Source organism: Zingiber officinale, chromosome 5A (genome assembly GCF_018446385.1).
Source record: "Zingiber officinale cultivar Zhangliang chromosome 5A, Zo_v1.1, whole genome shotgun sequence".
In the NCBI taxonomy this organism is placed as follows: Eukaryota; Viridiplantae; Streptophyta; class Magnoliopsida; order Zingiberales; family Zingiberaceae; genus Zingiber; species Zingiber officinale.
In genome coordinates, this window is record NC_055994.1 from 94,865,521 (window position 1) to 94,887,529 (window position 22,009).

The window sequence follows — 22,009 nt, forward strand, 5'->3', positions numbered from 1 at the left end:
CTACATTTGATCTCTGCAGACATTCCTGCAGTTTATTTATGTCAATTAACACCAGTTTAGTTTAGTTCCCACTCAACAGACCTCTTGTTGGTTTTATCTACAAGCTTGCAATGGAGGAAGAGGAATCACTGTTTCAAAGGCCTCGACGAGCAGCGCCACCTTCTTCCTCCTTGCAGAGCCCAGCTTTGTGACTGTCTGCTGCAGAGCATAATCTATCATCCATTCCTCTGCGTTCTTTCTCTCATCCATCATCTGGTGCCTCAGGTCGACCTTCTCCGATTCCGGGTCTGGCTCTTCGGGCAGGAAGTTCGGTGCCCGGGGATCGAATCCTTTCAGTTGCTCCGGCTCCTCATCTCTGCTACTCTTCCTTGTTATGTGCATCAGCCTCACATTGGGGCCATGATCATCTGTTGGAGCCTTTTGTTCTTCGATGATGTTCGAATTTGAATCAGCCACTATGAGCACACTGCCATTGTTGTGGTCTTGATCATTTGTATCAGTAATCTGAACATCTTCATTTCTGGCCTCTTCTTCAGTGGCAGGTTGTTCTTGATCAAGAACAGCATGCTCTTTGGGTGTGTTGTTCTCAGATTTATCCATCTTCTTCGACTCCAATTCAGCTTCTTCTTCATAATAATCATCATCATCTTCTTCTTCTTTTTCCAAATTGAAATCAATGGATTCGGCCATGAATTGATTTCCATCTTCAATCTCCTTTTTGCTGCGATCTTCCTCTACATCTCGATCGCAGCTCACATACTCGACAAAACCCGCCATGGCCTCCAAGCTATAAACCCCATCGCTGCTTCTATCTGAGCATGCATCATTCCGATCATCTTCCTCCTCGACCGCCGCCGGCTGTTCGAGGAACAAATCGAGGCCAATTTCTTCGATCAGGGAAGAAATCTCCAAGCCGGACCGAGTCCTCGCCGCCGCCGCCTGCCCTGTGTCCCTCTTCCTGAAAGGCGAAGCTCCTCTCTGCTTCATGCTCTCTCTCCTCGAAGCCAAGAAGGTCTTGAGCGGAGGGATGTCGGCCTGGCCGTGGAGATGACCGTTGAGGGAGCAGTACTTGTAGGGGCAGACCTTGGCTGCAGACGCCCCTTCGGCTTCTGTGCCGCCATGGCCGAGCTCGAGGAACTCGGGGAACTTGCAGCTCTTGAGAGTCGACGAGCAGGTCGCTCTCACGCTCGCCTTCTTGGGCTGGATCCTCAAAGCCTTGCAGTTCTTCTTCTTCTTCTTCTTGTTCAAATCCTCCGACGAGGAAACACAAGCGTGCTGCTTCTTGGCGTCGGAGCTGGTGGTGGGCTTCATGTAGTTGGGCAGAGTCTCCGCCATGGCTGCGTGCTTCATCTGATGAAAGGAAGCCATGGCCATGCATGAAGCAACGGTATTTGCATCAGGTGCTTTTCTTTGCACCATGAAGAAGGAAAGATTGAGTATGAGATTGAACAAGAATTGCAAAATGGATTTCTTGGAAGAAGAAGAAGAAGAAGAGAATCCGTTTTTTGGACGTTTGTTCAATGATTTTGTTTATGGGAAGAGATTTATGTTGAAGAAGAAATTGGATGGACACGTTTGAATGTGGTCGAAATTGATTGGATGATGATGTTGATTTCCACTTTAGCTAGTGGGGATCGAGTTCTTGCATTATTATCGTTATCGATTTCTTTATTCTTTTTCTTTTTTTTCCCCTTATTTGTTGTTTTATGAACTCGATATAAATGTTGGGTTTAATTATTTTGAAATCCATAAAAAATAACAATTAGTATAATGTTATTTAATTTTTATTAAAAAATGTCCACTCCGCACGCAAAAAGCAACGGGAAAATGGAAGCAAAACAGAGGCGACACGGAACACGTCTTCTCGTGCCGTGCTTGTGGGCCATCCCGGTAGATTAAAGATTAAGATTCCGGTGGGCCCATTTAGGTTTTGGTCGGCTGAAAAGGCTGGTGGGCCGGGTCCACCGGCCGTCCAAAGCAGAGGTCGGACCGGACCTTCTACCTCAAACTGATTGGTAAATTATACCATCTTTTATTAAAATTAAACCATTTTTTTTTATCTTCATATTTTTTTCTTTATTGATCACCGACACTTGACATTTTTACTTTATGAGCCGACCAAATCCAGAGACGAAAAAAAAGTAACGGTTGGGGGTAGGAGCATACTGTTTTTTCCGAGGTCTTTATTGCTTATTGGCCCCTGCATGTAATTGTCCGGGTTACTTTTAGTATAACCAATCAAGTCAAATTATATTATGTGTATATAATGGTTATATTTAAGTAGGTAGGAATTTAGAAATATAAGAAGTTGAGTGTAATATAGACAAATAAGAAGGAAGGTATAAAAATCGAGTTGATAGATTCAGTATATCCGAGGGATAAGAAGTTGTAAAAGATTATACCGATGAAGTGAAAAGGACGCGCGCAACTCTTTTGAGGGACGAGAAGTCAGAGCGGAAGCCTGCTCGAGGAAAATATCAGAGTTGGGTTCATGTGAGCTCAAATATGGATAATCGGAACTGTTAGTCCCTTAAAGGCTGGTAAGAGGGGGGTGAATTACCCTGCACAAAAAATGAACACTCTTTCTCAATTTTTATAAGTTTTTATTAAGAAATACTTATATTAAAAAAAACTAATTAACAAACAAGAAGGAAGAGACAGATTGTTTACTTAGTTTGCAATCAAAGGATTGATAATCCAAGGTAAGTAAATCTCACTATCAAATCTCCTTCAAGCGGAGAAGCCTCTTACAACAGTTAAAGTACTCGAATACAAAGTTAAACAAAAGGTAGAACGTTTACAAGTATCATGTTTAGCTTTTGAAATCAAAGATATATTTATAGCTCTAATCGGGGTGCCTGAAAGGGTTCCGGCGTCTGGACACGGATAAATTTAATTCAGGTCGCAACGGATCGCGACATGTTGAGTTTCGATAAACTTTCTGTTCCGAGCATCCAGAAAGATTTTGGGCGTCCGGACGGTGTCGATAAAGCCCCCACTGGGTGAGGGGCCTCGAGGGCGCAGAGGTGATCCTAGCGCTTGGACCAAAGTCAATCTCCTTGTTGACTTTTCAGTCCGGGCTCTTGCTCCGTTTTCGCTCACTTGGGTGATTTAAGCTATCCGGAATAAGACTCACCCGAACCCATTTTTCGGCCTTCTCGAGCAACCTTCCGCTCCGGTTTCTCATCCCTTGGAACCGTCGCGTGCTTCCTTCTCGTCTGCCAGCGTACTCTTCCGCAACACCTCGTCGCTCGGACGCACTGAGTCTATCAACTCTCTCTCTCGTATCTTCATTCTCACTAGCTGCGTCTTTCGCTCGACTTCCAATATTCCTAAGTTCCTGCACACTTAGAAACAAGAGTTAAATTACAATAGGATCAAACTTGACTTGGTTAATCATATTAAAACTACCACAAGATACTTACAATATCTTTCTTTTTGATGTGAGCAACCCAAATTAAGTTAGAGTAAATTAAGAAACAGATAACAAGGTAATAAATTTTGCAAGTACAAAATGTGCAAACAAAAAATAGATAAATTACTCTCCCCTTAGATTTAATCTCCACTTCTCTCCCTTTGATCATATTAAAAATATGGATTATCCATGAAAACAACTTGAAAATAAATGTTAAATAGAGTCAAAGGTAAAATAAAAAAAAACTAACTATCATCCAAAAAAAATCAGGAAGTTTAAGTTTCAAAAATCTAGATAAATAATATTTGGAAAAGTTAATTAAAAAAATTTAGACTGAAAAAATTCTAAAAATTTTTATAACAGTTGAACAGTCATATATAAAGCAGATAATTTTTTTAAAAATTTATATTATTTTAAGTAGAAATAAATTCTTTTTTATATAAAGATATATTTTCTAAAAAATTGCACAAAAAATAGTTATTAACTTCGAAAGATCTTGAAATATTTCTGAGAATGTATAATAGCAAATAACTTCAAAGAAAAAAATAAATTTTCAAAAAATAAATTTTCAAGAGTTTTTAATATTAAAAATTTTTATTTAGATAAATAATTTATATAAAATTCACCAATTGTAAAAAAAATTTAAAAATTCTCTTAGATAGAAAAAATGATAAAATTTCACAGAAAAATAAATATTATAAAAATAACTCAGCAGGATATTTTTAAATGGACAAATATAATTTTTATTAAATAATTCATACAAAATAATTTAATGGTAAAAAAATTTTGAAATATTTTCTCTTGATAAATGATGAAATTCTCTTTCATAAAAAAATTAAATTATATTAATCTCTAACAGAAATCATACAAAGTAATTTATTTGTAAGCAAAAAAAACTTTAAACAATAAGGGATGCATAACAATTCAATTTAAATATGATTTTGAAATTCAAAATAGATTTCTACTTACTGGATTAATAAAAAAAAATTCTTGAAATATATTTTCTTGATAATTTTCTGATTTGGCCCTTGTGATATCTAAAGTGCCAATTTAGTCTTTGATTATTTTTAAAATTTGAATTCAAATATGTAGTATTTAACTTCTCAATTTGTTCTTATAATTTTTATTTTCTAATTTTATTTTATCAAAATCTTCTAATCGACGAGATATAGCTAGAATTCCTTTTAATTTATTGTTTTCTTTTAATATTTTTTATTATTATTTTCTAATTGATAATAATTTTTTTATAAAATTTTAATAAATTTAAATAACTGGTAAGGAGGTAAATACCATACCTAACTTATCTTATTGATCTCTTACGCTCCCCCTGATATGTTGCTTTCTTTTGATGTTGCTCCCCCTTCATCGATGCTATCGATACTCATTTTGGATAAGTTTGCTTTGTCTTCTTCTTGGTGATTTGCCACTAGCGCAAGTCCGACAAGGGCTTCGATCTCCGACTTGGACAACGTTTTGTCCCACGTCGTCTTTAGATTCCTATGCTTTGTCAGGATTGGCTTATTGTTCTTTTTCTTATTTTTCAATTTTGGACAGTTGTCTTTGACGTGTCCTTCATTATAATGGTAACATCTTACCTTACTTTTTCTTCTTTTGTCCTACACTTGATTGAATTTATTAGTTTTAAATTTTTAAAAAAATGTCCTTATCATGAACACCGTTTCGTCATCGTCAAGGGAAGTTTCGGATTCTAGTTCATCTATTTTTGCCTTTAAGTTAATGTTATGCTTGGGCTCCTCCTTCATATATGCACATCTTGTTTCATCAACTTCAAATGTAGAAAATGTAGGACCCTGTGGTAATTTTGATGTGATCAACCAAGTTGATTACGTCCTGCTGTGTTTGATCCCTGTGTCTGAGTGTGCAGGAGCTTAGGAGCACAGGAAATCGAGCGGAAGACGCAGCTAGCGAGAAGGACGGCACAGGAAGGGAGCTGACGGGCTCGATGCGTCTGAAAGATGAGAGAGCTGCGGAAGAGTACTCCGGTGGGCGTGAAGAGTGTGCGCGGCGTTCGAGGGATGTTAAACCGGGACGGAAGGCTGCTCGAGGAGAAGGTCGGGAATTGGGTTCGGGTGAGCCCTATTCTGGTTGGCCGAAATCACCTAAAAGATCGGAGCATCGGAAGCCCACGCAAAGGAGCTGGAAAAAGGAGCTGTGCTGGAAAATCCAGCTCAAGGCGCCTTCAACAGTCTTGAAGGCGCCTTCAACTTGAAGGCGCCTTTAAGGCTTGTTCAAGGCGCCTTGAACAGTCAAAGTTGACCGTTTGCGCAGCGGATAAAGTTTTATCCGCTGACTGAGCTGGAGGCGCCTTGAACCCAGTTAGAGGCGCCTTGGACTCTCGGGATAAGATTTCCAGGACCTATATAAAAGCCCCCGGAGCCAGGAAACAAACAACAACTCAAGCAATCAACTGTGTACTCTTTCCTAGCAATAGTTCTAAGCTTCCAAAGTGTAAAAGGCTTCTCCGCCTTCAGCAAAGGAGATTTTTCTACTGAGCTTTTTCTACTGCCCTAGATTAACAACCTCCTTGGATGTAACCAGGTTAAATCCTGTCTTCTACTTAATTTCTATTTCCTTGCTTGTTTTATTTTACTATTACTTTTCTGAGTTGAAATCCGAGGAGGGTAGTTTTATTTTTGTTTTCAGCAATTCACCCCCCTCTTGCCGGCCTCCGCTGCACCTACAATTGGTATCAGATCCTGATCGCCTCAGAAGGACTAATCGCCAACTGAAGCACTACAATCAAGACGATGGCCGGAGCGAACATCCATCCCCCGAAGTTCGACGGAGACTTCGCCACATAGAAGCGCAAAATGGAGGTATTTTTTAAAACATATTTTGATATTCTTATTACAATGAAATATGGTTTTGCAGCGTCGAAAGATAAAGAAGAAAACACATGGAGCAAAAAGGAGCAAGCCGATTTCGTCGCCAACGGAAAGGCTAAGTTCCATCTACTCAGTGTACTGCCATCTCAGGAGGTAAATCGGATCGGAAGCTACGGCTCCGCGAAAGATCTCTGGGAGAAATTCCTGGAGCTTCATGAAGGTACCTTTGAAGCGAAGCTAGCCAGGCGCGACATCCTCCGGAACCAGTTGACGAACCTCCGGATGAACCAAGGCGAGAAGGTAGTGTTGGTGCGGGTAGCACTAACGGTCTAACCCAGGTTTTGATGAATGACAAATAGGTTAAGTTAGTTGTGTTGTTGTCTGACACTTTGATCAAGTGTGCAGGAAAAGTCCAGCTAGATCGACGGGCTGACCGGATAGCTGGCGAGAAGTCCAAGCGGGTCGACGGGCTGACCAGACGCTTGGCGAGAAGTCCAGCTAGGTCGACGGGCTGACCGGATAGCTGGCGAGAAGTCCAAGCGGGTCGACGGGCTGACCAGAAGTCGACGGGTTGACCGGACGTCTGGCAGGTAAGTGAGGTAAGTCACTGGAGGGGAGTGACTGTGAGGACGCGTTCCCGGGAAGGGGACATTAGGCGTCGATCCGGCTTAGATCCATTTCGGATATCTAAGTCGAGATCGTGACTAGATTCCGGTCTCGGAAAGACGGAATCTAAGTCATACTCTTGATGCTAATTTTTATTACTTAACGTGTCTGTAAAAATGTGCTAACAAACTGTGCTGCAGGGTTTATTTGCCTCGGACTAATACTGTTTTGCAGGTAGGGAACAGTGAGGGTCCGGGCGCCCGGAATGGCTCCGGGCGCCCGGAAGTCCGGGTGCCTGGAAGGGATCCAGGCGCCCGGAGGCAAACTTTATCCCAGGACGATGTTGACACTTGGAGCATGCTGGTTGGGAGTGTTACTGTAACAACCCAACTCCTGGGTACCAGGCTGTGAGCCGGATCGCTACATTAACTACTGAAAATACTGTGCGGAAAACTGAGCAAATTTGAAATTTGCTAAACTAATTACTGTAAAGTCTTAACCTGACATTCTAGGAGTACCTGAGTGTTGTACACATGCTAGGAGAGACAATCTATGCCTCTTGGATGTCCTGCTAGCTGCAGTCAGACATTTCAACCGATCCGTAAGTCGATTGAGCCTTCGGAACGATTCACAGATCGTTCGCAGATCGATCAGGGATCTCGGATCGGTCGGGAGACCGATCGGTGAGCCTCCGTGCTTCTGCTGCGTTCTGTTCGCATCTGGATCGGTCTAGGAGTGCACTGATCGGTCGGTAGACCGATCGCGCTTCTTATGTTTACGTTGCGCCTCGGATCGGTGCGTCGGCCGATCCGGTGCTCATCGATCGGTCGGTCGGCCGATCGGTATTTCGTCCCGAACTCTCTTCGGTCTTTGGATCGATCGGACGGCCGATCGAGATAGCATCTGATAACATCTTGTATGCCTGCGGATCGATCGGTGGCCGATCCGAGATCTGATCTTAGCGGATCGGTCGGCGGCCGATCCAACTCGATATGAAATCGAGTTTCGATTTCGAGAACTTCGACCGGGCGTGCCACAACTCACTGAGACCGGTTCTAGATACATGAAAACACTCAAGAATGTGAATACTCATATTCTAAACATGATGACTAAACAAGATATAGTTCACTAAACTGTAACAAGACTAATTCATAAAACCGGACGTGTTAAGTACTAAAACTGAATTAAAAGCGTGTAGATCCCAAGGATCTTTATTCCAGAACCCTTGCACACACACATCATTGTAGCATCGCCCTCCGACCTCCGCTAGTCCACTTTTCTTTTACCTGTATCTGCAGTAAGAAAAGTAGTACTGTAAGCTTAAAGCTTAGTAAGAAACCATCTACCTCACTAAATCATGCATACGATGCAATTATGATTTTAAATCATGTTGTTTGAAAAAACATACTGAACATGCAAGCATGGCATGGCATATCAAACAAAGCATAAACTGGCTGAAACATGGCATAACATATAAACGAGCATGAAACCGAACTAGTCATGCATATGTCTAAATCTGTACATGAACTCAAATCATGTAAATTGAACCTGAAACTGAAAGCTAAATTAGTGTTTTCATCATTGGTTTCAAATTTGAAAACTATACATATAATAGATGAAAATACTAAACATCCTGCTGGGGCCCGACAACTGTCTTGCTATGCGCGCATCCCTACGAGAACCGGGATTGCAAGTTCCGAATCCAACAGGGTTACTAGGTTATCGAACCTAGAGCTGCAGCCCATGGATATCTGATCCAAGCACGATGCCAACTGAATAATAAAATCTAATCTTGTTTAATTTTACTTTGTTCTAGGTTATTTGAACCTAGAGCTAGGTTTTTTGAACCTAGAGGCTCCTGTGGGGGCCCCCCCAATGGATATCTGATCCATATAGCTGTAATAACTAATAATAAACTGAATAAAATGTTTCTATTACATTTTATATGCTGTTAGGATGCCTATTGGTACATCCTTCGAACTGGGCATTCTACCGAATGCTTGGCGTGCACTAAAAGCATGCCCTAAAACTGAAAACTATAAAATTACTGAACTAACGCCAAAACTAACAAGCGAGAGCAATTATCTGCAGTGAGGGGTTTCTTACCTCAATCGTAAGGTTTTCTTACGATTCTATTAGCTAGGTGTTTCGGAAAAGCGTCAGCTCGACGAACAGCTTACGTCTTGCGTTCCTCTCGGAGAAGAACCCCTTTCGTGTTGGAGTCGTCGTGGGAAGATGATCCTATGGACCCTTGCCTTGGTGTGCCGTGCGTGAGGAAGAGGAGAAGAAGGGAGGGGCGGAGGTTTTGGAAGAGAAAGTGTCGTGAGGTGAAGAGGTGCCGAACCAAAATAAACCAAACCCCACTTAAGTTTATTATTTATATTAAGTGGTTTAATGAACCCAACTCTAATATAAATATATTTGGTTCTCCTTCCTTTCAGCACGCCCCTGCTGGGTTCAATGGTTACTAACATTATCCTTACACCATAGGTCTCGGGTTCGATTCCCGCCTAAGCTATTTTGCGACCTATTTGTTTTTGCTACTCCCGCTACTCGGAAAATTCGGAAAAATATCTAATAATTCCAGAAAAATCATAGAATAATTCTAAAATAAATTTGGGAATTTTTAGGGCTTTACAATCTCATTATAAAAAGTTCGTCCCCGAACTTAAAACAAGTCTGGGTACTACTGTCTCATGCTGGCCTCTGTCTCCCAAGTCGCCTCTGCTGCTGTGTGATTTTGCCAGGTGACTTTAACTAATGGTACTTCCTTGTTCCGTAATTTCTTTACTGCTCGGTCTATTATCCGAATACGACTATCATAGCTGAGATCATCACGGACTGTACCAACTGCTCAATCACCTGGGTGGCGTCTGGAATATGCTTCTTGACATGGAAACATGAAATGTGGATTGCTGACATCTCCCGAGGTAGCTCTAGCTCATATGCTACCTTGCCCACTCTCTTCGTGATAAGGTATGGTCCCACATATCGGGAGCTAGCTTGCCCTTCTTCCCGAAACGCATGACTCCTTCATGGGAGCTACTCGAGGAAAACCTTGTCCCCATCGAAAACTCTAGGGTGCGTGGTGTATCGGCATAGCTCTTCGGCTCTGTCTTGTCTCTATCCTCTGGCGAATCTGCTGTATGGCTGCTGTGGTATCTGCCACTAGATCTGTCTGAAGCTCTAGTTCCTTCTATTCACCACTCTCATACCAGCAGATTGGTGATCTGCACCTCCGCCCATAGAGTGCCTCATAAGGAGCCATGCCGATAGTGGCACGATAGCTGTTGTTGTATGCAAATTACGCTAGACTCGGATATTTGCACCAACTTCCTTGAAATCTAGGGCACAAGCTCGGAGCATATCTTGAGTACTGATTCACTCGCTCCGTCGACCATCCGTCTGAGGATGGAAGGCATCTTGAATTTTAGCGGGTGCCCATGGTCATGTACACACTTCCAAGTGTGATGTAAACTCTTTGTCTCTATCGATATAATGGTTCGTGGGACTCCATGCAATCGACAATCTACTGGAGATACAACTGAGCTAGCTTCTCCATAGAGTAGGATATCTTGATAGCTAAAAGTGGGCTGATTTAGTCAACTGTCGACTATTACCCGGATGGCATCAAAACCATTCGTGGTTGGGTAGTCCCACTATGAAATCCATGGAGATATCCTCCCACTTCCATTCGGAATCTGTATAGGCTGCAGAAGTTCTGCCTTGACCCTCGACAGGTGAGGCGGATGCTAACATATCTGGCGATGTCTCGCTTCATCCGGGCCACCAAAAGCGTTTCTTCGGGTCTTGATACATTTTGGTGGAGCATGGATGCATCGTAAGGAGTTCTGTGAGCCTCGTCTAAAATCATCTCGTAGCTCCTCGATGCGGAACAGTGCATGCCGCAAAATACAACACCCGTTGTCGGACACTCAATTCTCCACTTTCATTCTGCTAGCCCTTGCTTGATTTTCGAATTTCGGTCCTGAGCTGAATGAATATCACCAAGCAAGGTAGACTCTAAGGTCATAGTGGAAAGTTGTCCGACTATAAGCTCGAGACTAAAGGCCGTAATCTCCTTCCTTAGGGGTGGTGACATAGTGCTAAAGATAATAAGGTACTGGACTTCCTGCTGAGTCGTCTGCTACCTTATTAGCTTTTCTGGATGGTAGAGGATATCTATGTCATAATCTTTGACTAGTTCTAACCATCTCTGTCGCATATTCAGATCATACGAGTAAAGAAATACTTGGACTTTGATGATCGTATACACTCTTGCTGAGCTCCGTTACAAATAATGTCTCCAAATCTTGAGAGCGAACACCATCTGCAAGCTCAAGGTCGTGAGTAGGATAGTTCCTCTCATAATCCTTGAGTTGTGCGGAGGCATAGGCGATCACCTTGCCTGCTGCGTATTGCTCCTAATCCCAATTTAGAGCGTCCTTGTAGATGTCGTGTTTTCGGTATAGCTAAAATAGAGCACCTGGTCAATCTCGTTTTAGTTCGCTAAAATTCTCATGATCCTCGTCACCGAAATTTCTTGTTCTTCCTGGTGAGAGCTGTCGTGGGGAGGCTATCTGGAGAAGTCCTCTGAATTTCTGTGTAGCGCTAATCCCGAAAGCTTGATTTCCTTGGCGTTCTGGGTCTCTTCCGATTACTTCGCTTCTATCTTCTTTGGGATCTACCATAACACCATCTTTGGAGATGATGTGACCGAGAAAGGCTACAGGTCTAGCCGAATTCACATTTCGTGAATTTGGCGTACAAGCTGATTCTGTTGAAGGATCTGCAAAAGCTGTTTCGGATGCTCGCATGGTCCTCTGAGTGCTGAATAGATAAGAATGTCATCGATGAACACGATGACAAACTTGTCTAAGTATTCTCTGAATACCCTGTTCATGAGGTCCATGAAAGTAGCTGGAGCATTTGTCACGGGCATGACTACGAACTCATAGTGTCCGTATCGGTCCTGAAAGCTGTTTTAGGTATATCACCTTCCTTGACTCTAACTGGTGATATCCCGATCCGAGGTCAATTTTAGAGAACACCGTGGCTCCCTTTAGCTGGTCAAACAGGTCATCTATCCCAGGAAGAGGGTATCTGTTTTTAATTGTGACCTGGTTCAAGGCACGGTAGTCTATGCATAAGCGCATGCTTCCATCCTTCTTCTTCACAAACAACACAGGTGCTCCCCATGGTGAGTGACTAGGGCGTATGAAACCCTTGTCAAGAAGCTCCTGTAATTGCTCCTGAAGTTCCTTCAGTTCTGCGGGAGCCATGCGATATGGTGCCTTGGAAATTGGATTTGTGCCGGGAATGAGCTCTATCTCGAATTCAATCTCCCTGTCTGGTGCTAAGCCTGGTAGCTCTTCAGGGAAGACTGCTGGGTAGTCACAAACGACTCGAACCTCTGATAGCTGTTGGTTCTTGTCCTGGCTGGTGTTGACTACATTTGCTAAAAATCCCATGCATCCTGAATCCAATAGCTGCTGTGCTTTCAATGCTGAGAGAAACTTCCTGGCTTTCCTCTTTGGCTTCCCCGTGTACTCAAACTGTGCTTCAGGTTGGAATATGACCTTTTGTTTACGGAACTCTATAGAAGCGCCGTATCTGATCAGAAAATCCATTCCAAAGATGACATCGTAGTCAGTCATTTCTAGCAATATCAGATCACCAAAAAGTTCTCTGTCTGCTATAATGACTGGCACTGCTCTGAGCCAGTGCGTAGATGCTATAATGTCTCCTGAGGGTAGTGTTGTCAGAAACTATTGAGTATACGGAGGTGTTGCTAGTTTCTCGGCAAATGCCCCTGGATACATAAGAGTGGGTTGCCCGAGTATCGAATAAGACAGTTGCATTATGTTGAAAACTGATCGACCTGTGACAACTGTCGAGGCATTTGCTACGTCCTCTACGGTCGGTGAGAAAATCACGGCATTTGTGGTAGGCTGGGGCTTCTAATCTGCCCGATCATGGACCATCTAAGACATACATCCGTGTGTGGTGAGCTCCATCTTGTATCGGTGAGGCGGAGGAAGGCATTCTTGTTCGAACCTTTGCAGCCATGTGCCCTTCATCCACATTCAAAACAACCTCGCGTACCCTTGCGGCAAACTCACGGATGATGTTTCCCACAAGTAGCACACTTGGGATGTCTGGAATGTTTTCCCGGTGGTCCTCCTTTTGGGTCACTACTTGCCTTGCGTTTCCCCTTCCGGTTGGAGCTATGTCCCTGTTGTTTCGTTGAGTACCTGAGCTAGTTTGTCCCTTGGGCTCTGTGGAAACATGCTTCTGGGTGATATTGTCTTGATAGTGCTCGGTGATCGAGCACTACTCACTAGCTCCTCCGTGGTTTGTGGCTATGAACACCACCAGCTACATTCATTGCGATCTCCGGTCCGAGCATCTTACATCAGCGTACTCATTCTTTCTGGTGATTGTTAGACGAGCCAAACTGTTGAATTTCTTCACGGCCTCGAACCGATAGGTTGCCGGAATTCAGTAAACTCGTCGTAGTGTCGGTTTGTGACTTGCATATGAAAGAATTCCTCGAAGAATTCTTTCGAGTTAACCCATGTCATCGGTTTCTTGGCCACCGATTTAATCCGCTCCACCACGTGCGTCGTCTCTGTTAAGCGAAGGAGGCACACTTCACCTTTCGTGCTTCGGCCGGTCTAGAAGTTCCATCGTGCTTTCCAGTGTTTTAAACCATGCCGAGCATCCCATGGTTCAGTTGGTGCACGAGAAGTTCTCGGGCTTAATTCTCTGCCATGGATAAGGTAAGCTTCTCTCTTAGCCCATGCTACTGGGACTACTGGGCAGGCTGAGCTGGTACTACCTCTGTGATTCTTGGAGTCGTGAGGTTCGGTTCTGGAGTGACTGGGGGAGTAGTCTGTGGTTAGCCTTTAAGGAGGCTATCTCCTGCTTCTGTTCAGCTAACTGCTGTTGTAACTGAGCCAGTGCAGGCCTCGCCTCATCTTTGGGGCTCGCCGCTTTCTTAGGGCGTCCTCGTACCATTTTCTAAATAGCAGAGAACACATATATATAACTAAGCTATCATGTTATAGTTAACTACGGTAACATGTTAAATACTATCACTGTAAACATAAATTAATTAACTACCAACATGAGAGCAAACATGGAAGCACACATAACCGATATGAAAGCTGAAAACAAACCGAGTGAGAGATGTTCTTACTTGGAAGCTGTAGGCACAATGTTGATGTGTGTGTAGGAAGGAACCCTGCTCGATACCACTCTGTAACAACCCAACTCCTGGGTACCAGGCGTGAGCCGGATCGCTACATTAACTACTGAAAATACATGCGGAAAACGAGCAAATTTGAAATTTGCTAAACTAATTCTGTAAAGTCTTAACCCGACATTCTAGGAGTACCGAGTGTTGTACACATGCTAGGAGAGACAATCTATGCCTCTTGGATGTCCTGCTAGCTGCAATCGGACATTTCAACCGATCCGTAAGTCGATTGAGCCTTCGAACGATTCACGGATCGTTCCGGCTGATACTGGCACGGATGCATCGGTCGAGACCGATCGGTGAGCCTCCGTGCCTGCTGCGTTACGTTGCATCGGATCGGTCTGCCGATCGAAGCACCTGATCGGTCGGTGACCGATCGATCGCTCTTATGTTTCGTTGGCCTGCGGATCGATGCGTCGGCCGATCCGGTGCTCATCGATCGGTCGGTCGACCGATCGGTGGCATTCGTCCCGAACTCTGTTCGGTCTTTGGATCGATCGGACGACCGATCGGATAGCATCTGATAACATCTTGTATGCCTGCGGATCGATCGGTGGCCGATCCAGATCTGATCTTTAGCGGATCGGTCGGCGATCAACTCGATATGAAATCGAGTTTCGATTTCAGAACTTCCGACCGGGCGTGCCACAACTCCAGAGACCGATTCTAGATACATGAAAACACTCAAGAATGTGAATACTCATATTCTAAACATGATGACTAAACAAGATATAGTTCACTAAACTGTAACAAGACTAATTCATAAAACCAGACGTGTTAAGTACTAAAACTGAATTAAAAGCGTGTAGATCCCAAGGATCTTTATTCCAGACCCCTTGCACACACACATCATTGTAGCATCGCCCTCCAGCCTCCACTAGTCCACTTTTCTTTTACCTGTATCTGCAGTATAAGAAAAGTAGTACCTGTAAGCTTAAAGCTTAGTAAGAAACCATCTACCTCACTAAATCATGCATACGATGCAATTATGATTTTAAATCATGTTGTTTGAAAAAACATACTGAACATGCAAGCATGGCATGGCATATCAAACAAAGCATAAACTGGAACTGAAACATGGCATAACATATAAACCGAGCATGAAACTGAACTAGTCATGCATATGTCTAAATCGTACATGAACTCAAATCATGTAAATTGAACCTGAAAACTGAAAGCTAAATTAGTGTTTTCATCCTTTGGTTTCAAATTTGAAAACTATACATATAATAGATGAAAATACTAAACATCTTCTTTGGGGCCACGACAAGCTGTGCGCGCGTCCCTCGAGACCGGGATTGCAAGTTCGAATCCGGGGTTACTAGGTTATCGAACCTAGGGATGGGAGTCCAGCCCATGGATATCTGATCCAAGCACGATGCCAACTGAATAAAAGTAAAATCTTGAATACTGTTTAATTTTACTTTCTTTTTCTAGGTTATCTGAACCTAGAGCTAGGTTATCTGAACCTAGAGGCTACTGTGGGAGCCCACCCAATGGATATCTGATCCATATAGCTGTAATAACTAATAATAAACTGAATAAAATGTTTCTATTACATTTTATATGCTGTTAGGACGCCTATTGGTACATCCTTCGAACTGGGCATTCTACCGAATGCTTGGCGTGCACTAAAAGCATGCCCTAAAACTGAAAACTATAAAATTCTGAACTAACGCCAAAACTAACAAGCGAGAGCAATTATACTGCAGGTGAGGGGTTTCTTACCTCAATCGTAAGGTTTTCTTACGATTCTATTAGCTAGGTTTCTCGAAAAACCTCTCGACGAACCGCTCACGTCTTGGCGTTCCTCTCGCGGAGAAGAACCCCTTCGTGTTGGAGTCGTCGCGGAAGATGATCCTATGGACCCTTGCCTTGGTGTGCCGTGCGTGAGGAAGAGGAGAAGAAGGGAGAGGCGGCGGTGAGGTTTTGGAAGAGAAAGTGTCGTGAGGTGAAGAGGTGCCGAACCAAAATAAACCAAACCCCACTTAAGTTTATTATTTATATTAAGTGGTTTAATGAACCCAACTCTAATATAAATATATTTGGTTCTCCTTCCTTTCAGCACGGCCCTGCTGGGTTCAACTGGTTACTAACATTATCCCTTACACCATAGGTCTCGGGTTCGATTCCCGCCTAAGCTATTTTGCGACCTATTTGTTTTTGCTACTCCCGCTACTCGGAAAATTCCGGAAAAATATCTAATAATTCCAGAAAAATCATAGAATAATTCTAAAATAAATTTGGGAATTTTTCGGGCTTTACAGTTACGTCACACTCCAGGCGCCCGGAGCAGCATATAAAAGAAGCCCCAGGCAGGAGCTTCAACAAGTCAGTCTTCTGAGAACTCTGAGTCCAATCACTCTGCTGCTCTGCGCTCCAACAACGTTCACAAAGCTCCGACGACCCACTCCGGCTCTCTTTTTAATTCATTGTTTGTCGGTTAGCTTTGTTTTCTTTCTTTTCATTAGCAATATTTGTACGTAAATTGTAATTATCCGAATTGCTAGTGAATTGCCCAACGAAGGTACTCAAGGAGTACGGGCCTTCGAGTAGGAGTCGTCACAGGCTCCGAACGAAGTAAAAAATCAACCGTGTTCATTTCTTTACTTCCTTACTTTTTCCGCTGCGTTTTAACTCGAGATTTTCGAATCGATATTCACCCCCCCTCTATCGAATCCAACGGTCTTACAAGTGGTATCAGAGCAGGTACCGCTCTGATTTAGTGATTTTTTTTAACAATTCAAAACTGATATTATTATTATCTTCTTGGAAGATTTTTTTTATTTTTTTAAATTGGTGCAACACCAACTTAGAGTTTCTACTTCTCCCGCACTGCTAATCCAAGACGAAGTCTTGGGATATTTTTCCAGTTAATTTCGTGTGTGTAGGAAATGATGTCTCAACAAGAAGGCTTCAGCACAGTACGTCCTCCTCTATTCAACGGGGATGATTTTTCGTACTGGAAGAGGAGAATGGAGGTCTACATGAAGACAGACTACGACCAATGGATGAGCGTCACAAGGGCTTACAAAATTCCAGTAGACAACTCCGGGAACATACTAGACCCTGAAGACTGGACAAATGATATAAAGAAAAAGGCATCAATTGAAAACAAAGCCATCAATACTCTACACTGCGGACTAACACGAGAAGAACTGAACCAGGTCGGACCGCATCAAAACGCTAAGGAGCTTTGGGATAAACTAATCGAGCTGCACGAAGGAACAAGCGATGCGAAGGTAACAAAAAGAGATCTGCTGTTAAATAAAATTTTTAATATAAAAATGCAGGAAGGAGAAACGGCAAGTCGACTCCACGCGAGGGTCAAAGATATCCTCAACGGTCTCCACGCGATTGGCCACCAAATGGAGAACCGAGACTTACCCAGGTACGCGTGAAATGTATTTCCGAGAAACAAATGGTGGGCATCAACTGTAGATGGATACAAAATTTCAAAAATTTATCTAAATTAAAATTGGATGAACTCTTTTGTGAATTAGAGCTGCATGAGCAAACTAACGCCGGGTCGAGAAAGGTGTAGCTTTATTTGCGGGTTCCTCTAAAGAAAAGAAGAACAAGCCCGAATCAAGAAGATTCCGATCAAAACTCAAGACGAAGAACACCTAGTGAAACTGGTAAGGAAAATGTTCACCAGGAAAAAGAGCAAAAAGGATCTTCAAGATCAGTTCGCCAACCGACTCAAGAAATGTCACATGTTTCGGATGTAAAAAAGGGCACTACAAGAACGAATGCCCAAGATTGAAACTTGACAAACCAAAGTCAACAAGAAGAAAGCCCTCAAAGCAACATGGGACGATTCCTCCTCGGGCGAATCGGAGGAGAAAGGCAAAAGCACAAAGTCACCTCAGCCGATGGCTCATGGTGAAACGGAAGGCAATTAGAGGAATCGGAAGGCGGGTCCGAACCCGAATCAAGCCACGAGTCCTCACTCGTTTCGAAGGTTTCGAAGAGGTATACCTAAACTTAAATCGTAAATTCTTTAGAATTATCTCGTGTTTAAATAAAAAATTAGTTAAATTGGAAAATAAAAATAAATCGCTTCTTGAGGAAAATCAAAACCTCAAGGAACAATTAAAAAATTCGAATCCAACTCAAGATCGAACACTTGAGGAGGAGAATTTATCATTAAAAAATGAAATTAATAAGTTGAAAGAATTGTTGGAAAAATTCACAACAAGATCTAAAAATTTAGATTTAATTCTAAATAACCAAAAGGCATGCTATAATAAAACCGGACTTGGATATAAGTCAAACTCAAACAAAACCTTTAAATCATTATTAACCCAACACAAAGCAACTAAACAAGCTTGGGTCCCGAAAGCGTGCTTAACCACGCAAGTAGGACTTAATCAATTCTATATACCTAAAGATAAAATACATTATATAAACTTGAATAAATCAGATCAAAAACTAAAATATAAATTAAAATCAAAATTCAAAACTCAACAAAATTTAGATTATCACCAAGTTGATTATAACTATAAAAAGAATTGACACAAACCCAAAATCTAAATTAATGGCCAATAATTCAGGGGGAGGCTCCAGAATAGCTGGCACCTCCAAAACTAACCTACCCGACAGGGTAACCCAAAACAAACTAACCCGGCAGGGTAATTAGGATTAGTTAAAGAGAGACCAAGTTTAACTTGACTCATGGTACTGGTGAAGTTTTTGGATGATAGTACGTTAGGGAAGCTTGGGCATCGCATGTCTAGAAAGATATGGTTTCGATCTGGTGCATTTGGCCAAGTGGAACTGACCGAAGCTACCCTTAAACGAATCCTAACCAGTTAGACTAAGATTTAGTACTAAGTTCCGTGGATAGGACTATTCGGAAAACCTCGAAAGGTTGGTTACTTCTAATGATGTCCTTGTGACTCACCAAGCTTAGAAGTTTATCCGAAGAATGCCTATTTGTGGAAACCAAAGCTAAGTCTGAATCTAACACAAGTTAAAACAAAACTCTGTAATCTAACTAATTTCATCTCACAAAATCATAGGATTCCTTGATTGATAATATAAATCGGGTGAGATGAATAAAACTTAAATTAATTTCAAAATTTTAATTTTAAAACTTAAATTAATTTCAAAATTTTAATTTTAAACTTAAATTAATTTCAAAATCTTAATTTTAAAACTTAAATTAATTTCAAAATCTTAATTTTAAAACTTAAATTAATTTCAAAATCTTAATTTTAAAACTTAAACTAATTTCAAAATCTCAATTTTAAAACTTAAATTAATTTCAAAAATTTTAATTTTAAAACTTAAACTAATTTCAAAACTTTAATTAATTTCAAAATTTTAATTTTAAAACTTAAATTAATTTCAAAATTTTAATTTTAAAACTTAAATTAATTTCAAAATTTTAATTTTAAACTCAAATTATTGTCAAAATTCAAAAATTAATTTTAAAACTTAAATTAATTTCAAAATTTTAAAATTAAGATTTTTTTTACTTAAATAATGATTGATTAAAAATTGATAAACTAAGACTAACATAAAAATCCTACTTGTTGTAGGAAACCAAGTGGATTTTGGACAGTGGTTGCTCCAAACATATGACTGGAGATCACACCAAGTTCACTCAATTAACCTACAAAAGCCTAGGAACAGTGGCCTTTGGAAACAACGGTAAACTCAAGGTAATTGGTATAGGTAATATTGAATTAAAAATAGATTTCATAATTACAAATGTTCTACTTGTCGAGAATTTTAAATACAATCTCCTGAGTATAAGTCAATTGTGTGATACTAGGTATAAGGTTAAATTTCTATCCACAGAGTGTTTAATCAAACATCTAGATAATCCTACTATAAGCCTAAAAGGTTTTAGAAAAGACAACATCTATGCTATCAACTTAACCACTTCTTCAGTCAAGTGTTATTTAACACAAAAAGAAGAAACCTGGCTATGGCATAGAAGAATGTCACACACACATTTCAGAAACATAAGTAAATTAAATGGTCTAGTTAGAGGCTTACCAAAATTACCTAACTTAGATTTAACAATATGTAATGCTTGTCAACAAGGCAAACAAACAAAATCTACCCACAAACCAATTAATGAATCCCAAACCAACTCAGTCCTAGAACTGTTACACTTAGACCTATTTGACTCCCATGGAGTTAAATCAATAAATGGAAGTCTATACTGTTTAGTTATAATAGATGACTATTCTAGGTACACTTGGGTCAAATTCTTAAAAAATAAAGATGAAACCTTTGAAATTTTTACAAATTTCTGCAAACAAATTGAAAATGAAAAAAGGCATTATATGGACTTAAACAGGCACCTAGGGCATGGTATGAAAGACTAACCTCTTACTTAACCTCCAAAGAGTTCAACCAAGGTCACATTTGTTGGTGCAATATCCCTCAGGTCAAGGTTGACCTGGGTAACCAAGCTAAGTCTTGGTTTGGGTTTAGATGTTTGACAATAAGATATTGATTGAAGAAGAGTCAAGTAGGTCAAGGTTGACTGGATACTTGACTGGGAAGTCCTAACTGGGATGTTAGGCAAAATGAAAGACCTAGTGAGTGAAGCTAGGCAGTATGAAAGTCCTGGTGAGTGAAGCCAGGCAGAAGAAAAGTCCTGGTGAGTGAAGCTAGGCAGATGGAAATCCTGGTGAGTGAAGCCAGGTGAAAGTCCTAGTGAGTGAAGCTAGGCAGATGGAAAATCCTGGTGAGTGAAGCCAGGTGAAAGTCCTAGTGAGTGAAGCTAGGCAGATGGAAAATCCTAGTGAGTGAAGCTAGGTGAAAGTCCTGGTGAGTGAAGTCAGGTGAAAGTCCTAGTGAGTGAAGCTAGGTGAAAGTCCTGGTGAGTGAAGCCAGGCAAGGGAAAATCCAGATGGATCAAGGATGATCGGACATCTGGTGTTGGGAAATCCAAGTAGGTCAAAGGATTGACTGGATACTTGGCATGAAAGAAAAGTCCAAGTAGGTCAAAGGGATTGACCGGATACTTGGCACAGAGAAAAGTCCAAGTGGGTCAAAGGGATTGACCGGACACTTGGTAAGGGAGTCCTAGCAGGTCAAGGGAGTGACTAGATGCTAGGCATGACATACCAACAGGTCAAGGTTGACCGGATGTTGGTTTGGGAGGTTTGGGACTTGGTTTGGACAAAAATCAAGTGCTGGATCGATCGATGGATCGATCCGGGCTCTGGATCGATCGATGGATCGATCCGGACAGCAATAACGAGCCTGCGGATCGATCCGTGGATCGATCGAGAGGTCCCAATCGATCGATGGATCGATTGGGACGCCTTTTCGGGCATAGCGCGGATCGATCCGTGGATCGATCGAGCGCCTAGCACGAGGCGCTCCGGATCGATCCGTGGATCGATCAAGCCTCCATCGTTGGGAATATTCGAATCGATCGGGATCGACCGTTAGCATCGTTTATAGGCTGCGGGCGTGCGATGCGGCATCACTCTCGATTCACTCTGATTTCGCCAGCTCCTCCACTTACAAAGCTCGGATCGCCGATTCGTGAAGGATCTTGGAAGTTTTCCAAGTCAAGAGGCGGATCAAAGCCAAGAAGAAGCTAGGGTTAGGGTTTATACTCATTGTAAGCTTGTAAGCTTGTATTTCTTGTATCCTTTCCCTCTCTTCTTGTATTGAGTCTTGTAGGGCTTCTCCGCCCTTGGTAGTTTCCATAAAGGAGAGTTTTATTTAGTGGAGGGTGTGTGTGTTGGTGTGGATCCTTGGATTAGTCACCTCTTGTGAGGTGGATACCAAGTAGACCAACCGTGTTAGCGTTGTGTGGTTGTTTCTTTGTATTTCCGCTGCACATCTTTGAAGGAACAAGCAGCAACGAGCGAACGCGACGAGTTATTCACCCCCCCTCTAGCT

The 22,009-nt window shown here is 41.9% G+C and overlaps 1 protein-coding gene across 1 annotated transcript; it reads right to left on the bottom strand.

Moving 5' to 3' along the window:
- Positions 1-93: 93 nt before the first annotated feature.
- LOC121979806 (calmodulin binding protein PICBP-like) lies at positions 94-1,335 on the bottom strand. The gene has a single exon (XM_042531798.1). It carries the CDS (start codon positions 1,333-1,335, stop codon positions 94-96), a length of 1,242 nt encoding a protein of 413 aa, XP_042387732.1.
- Positions 1,336-22,009: the final 20,674 nt, after the last annotated feature.

Excerpts from the sequence above, each read along its gene's own strand:
- LOC121979806 (XM_042531798.1), bottom strand. The coding sequence starts at position 1,335 with ATGGCGGAGACTCTGCCCAACTACATGAAGCCCACCACCAGCTCCGAC.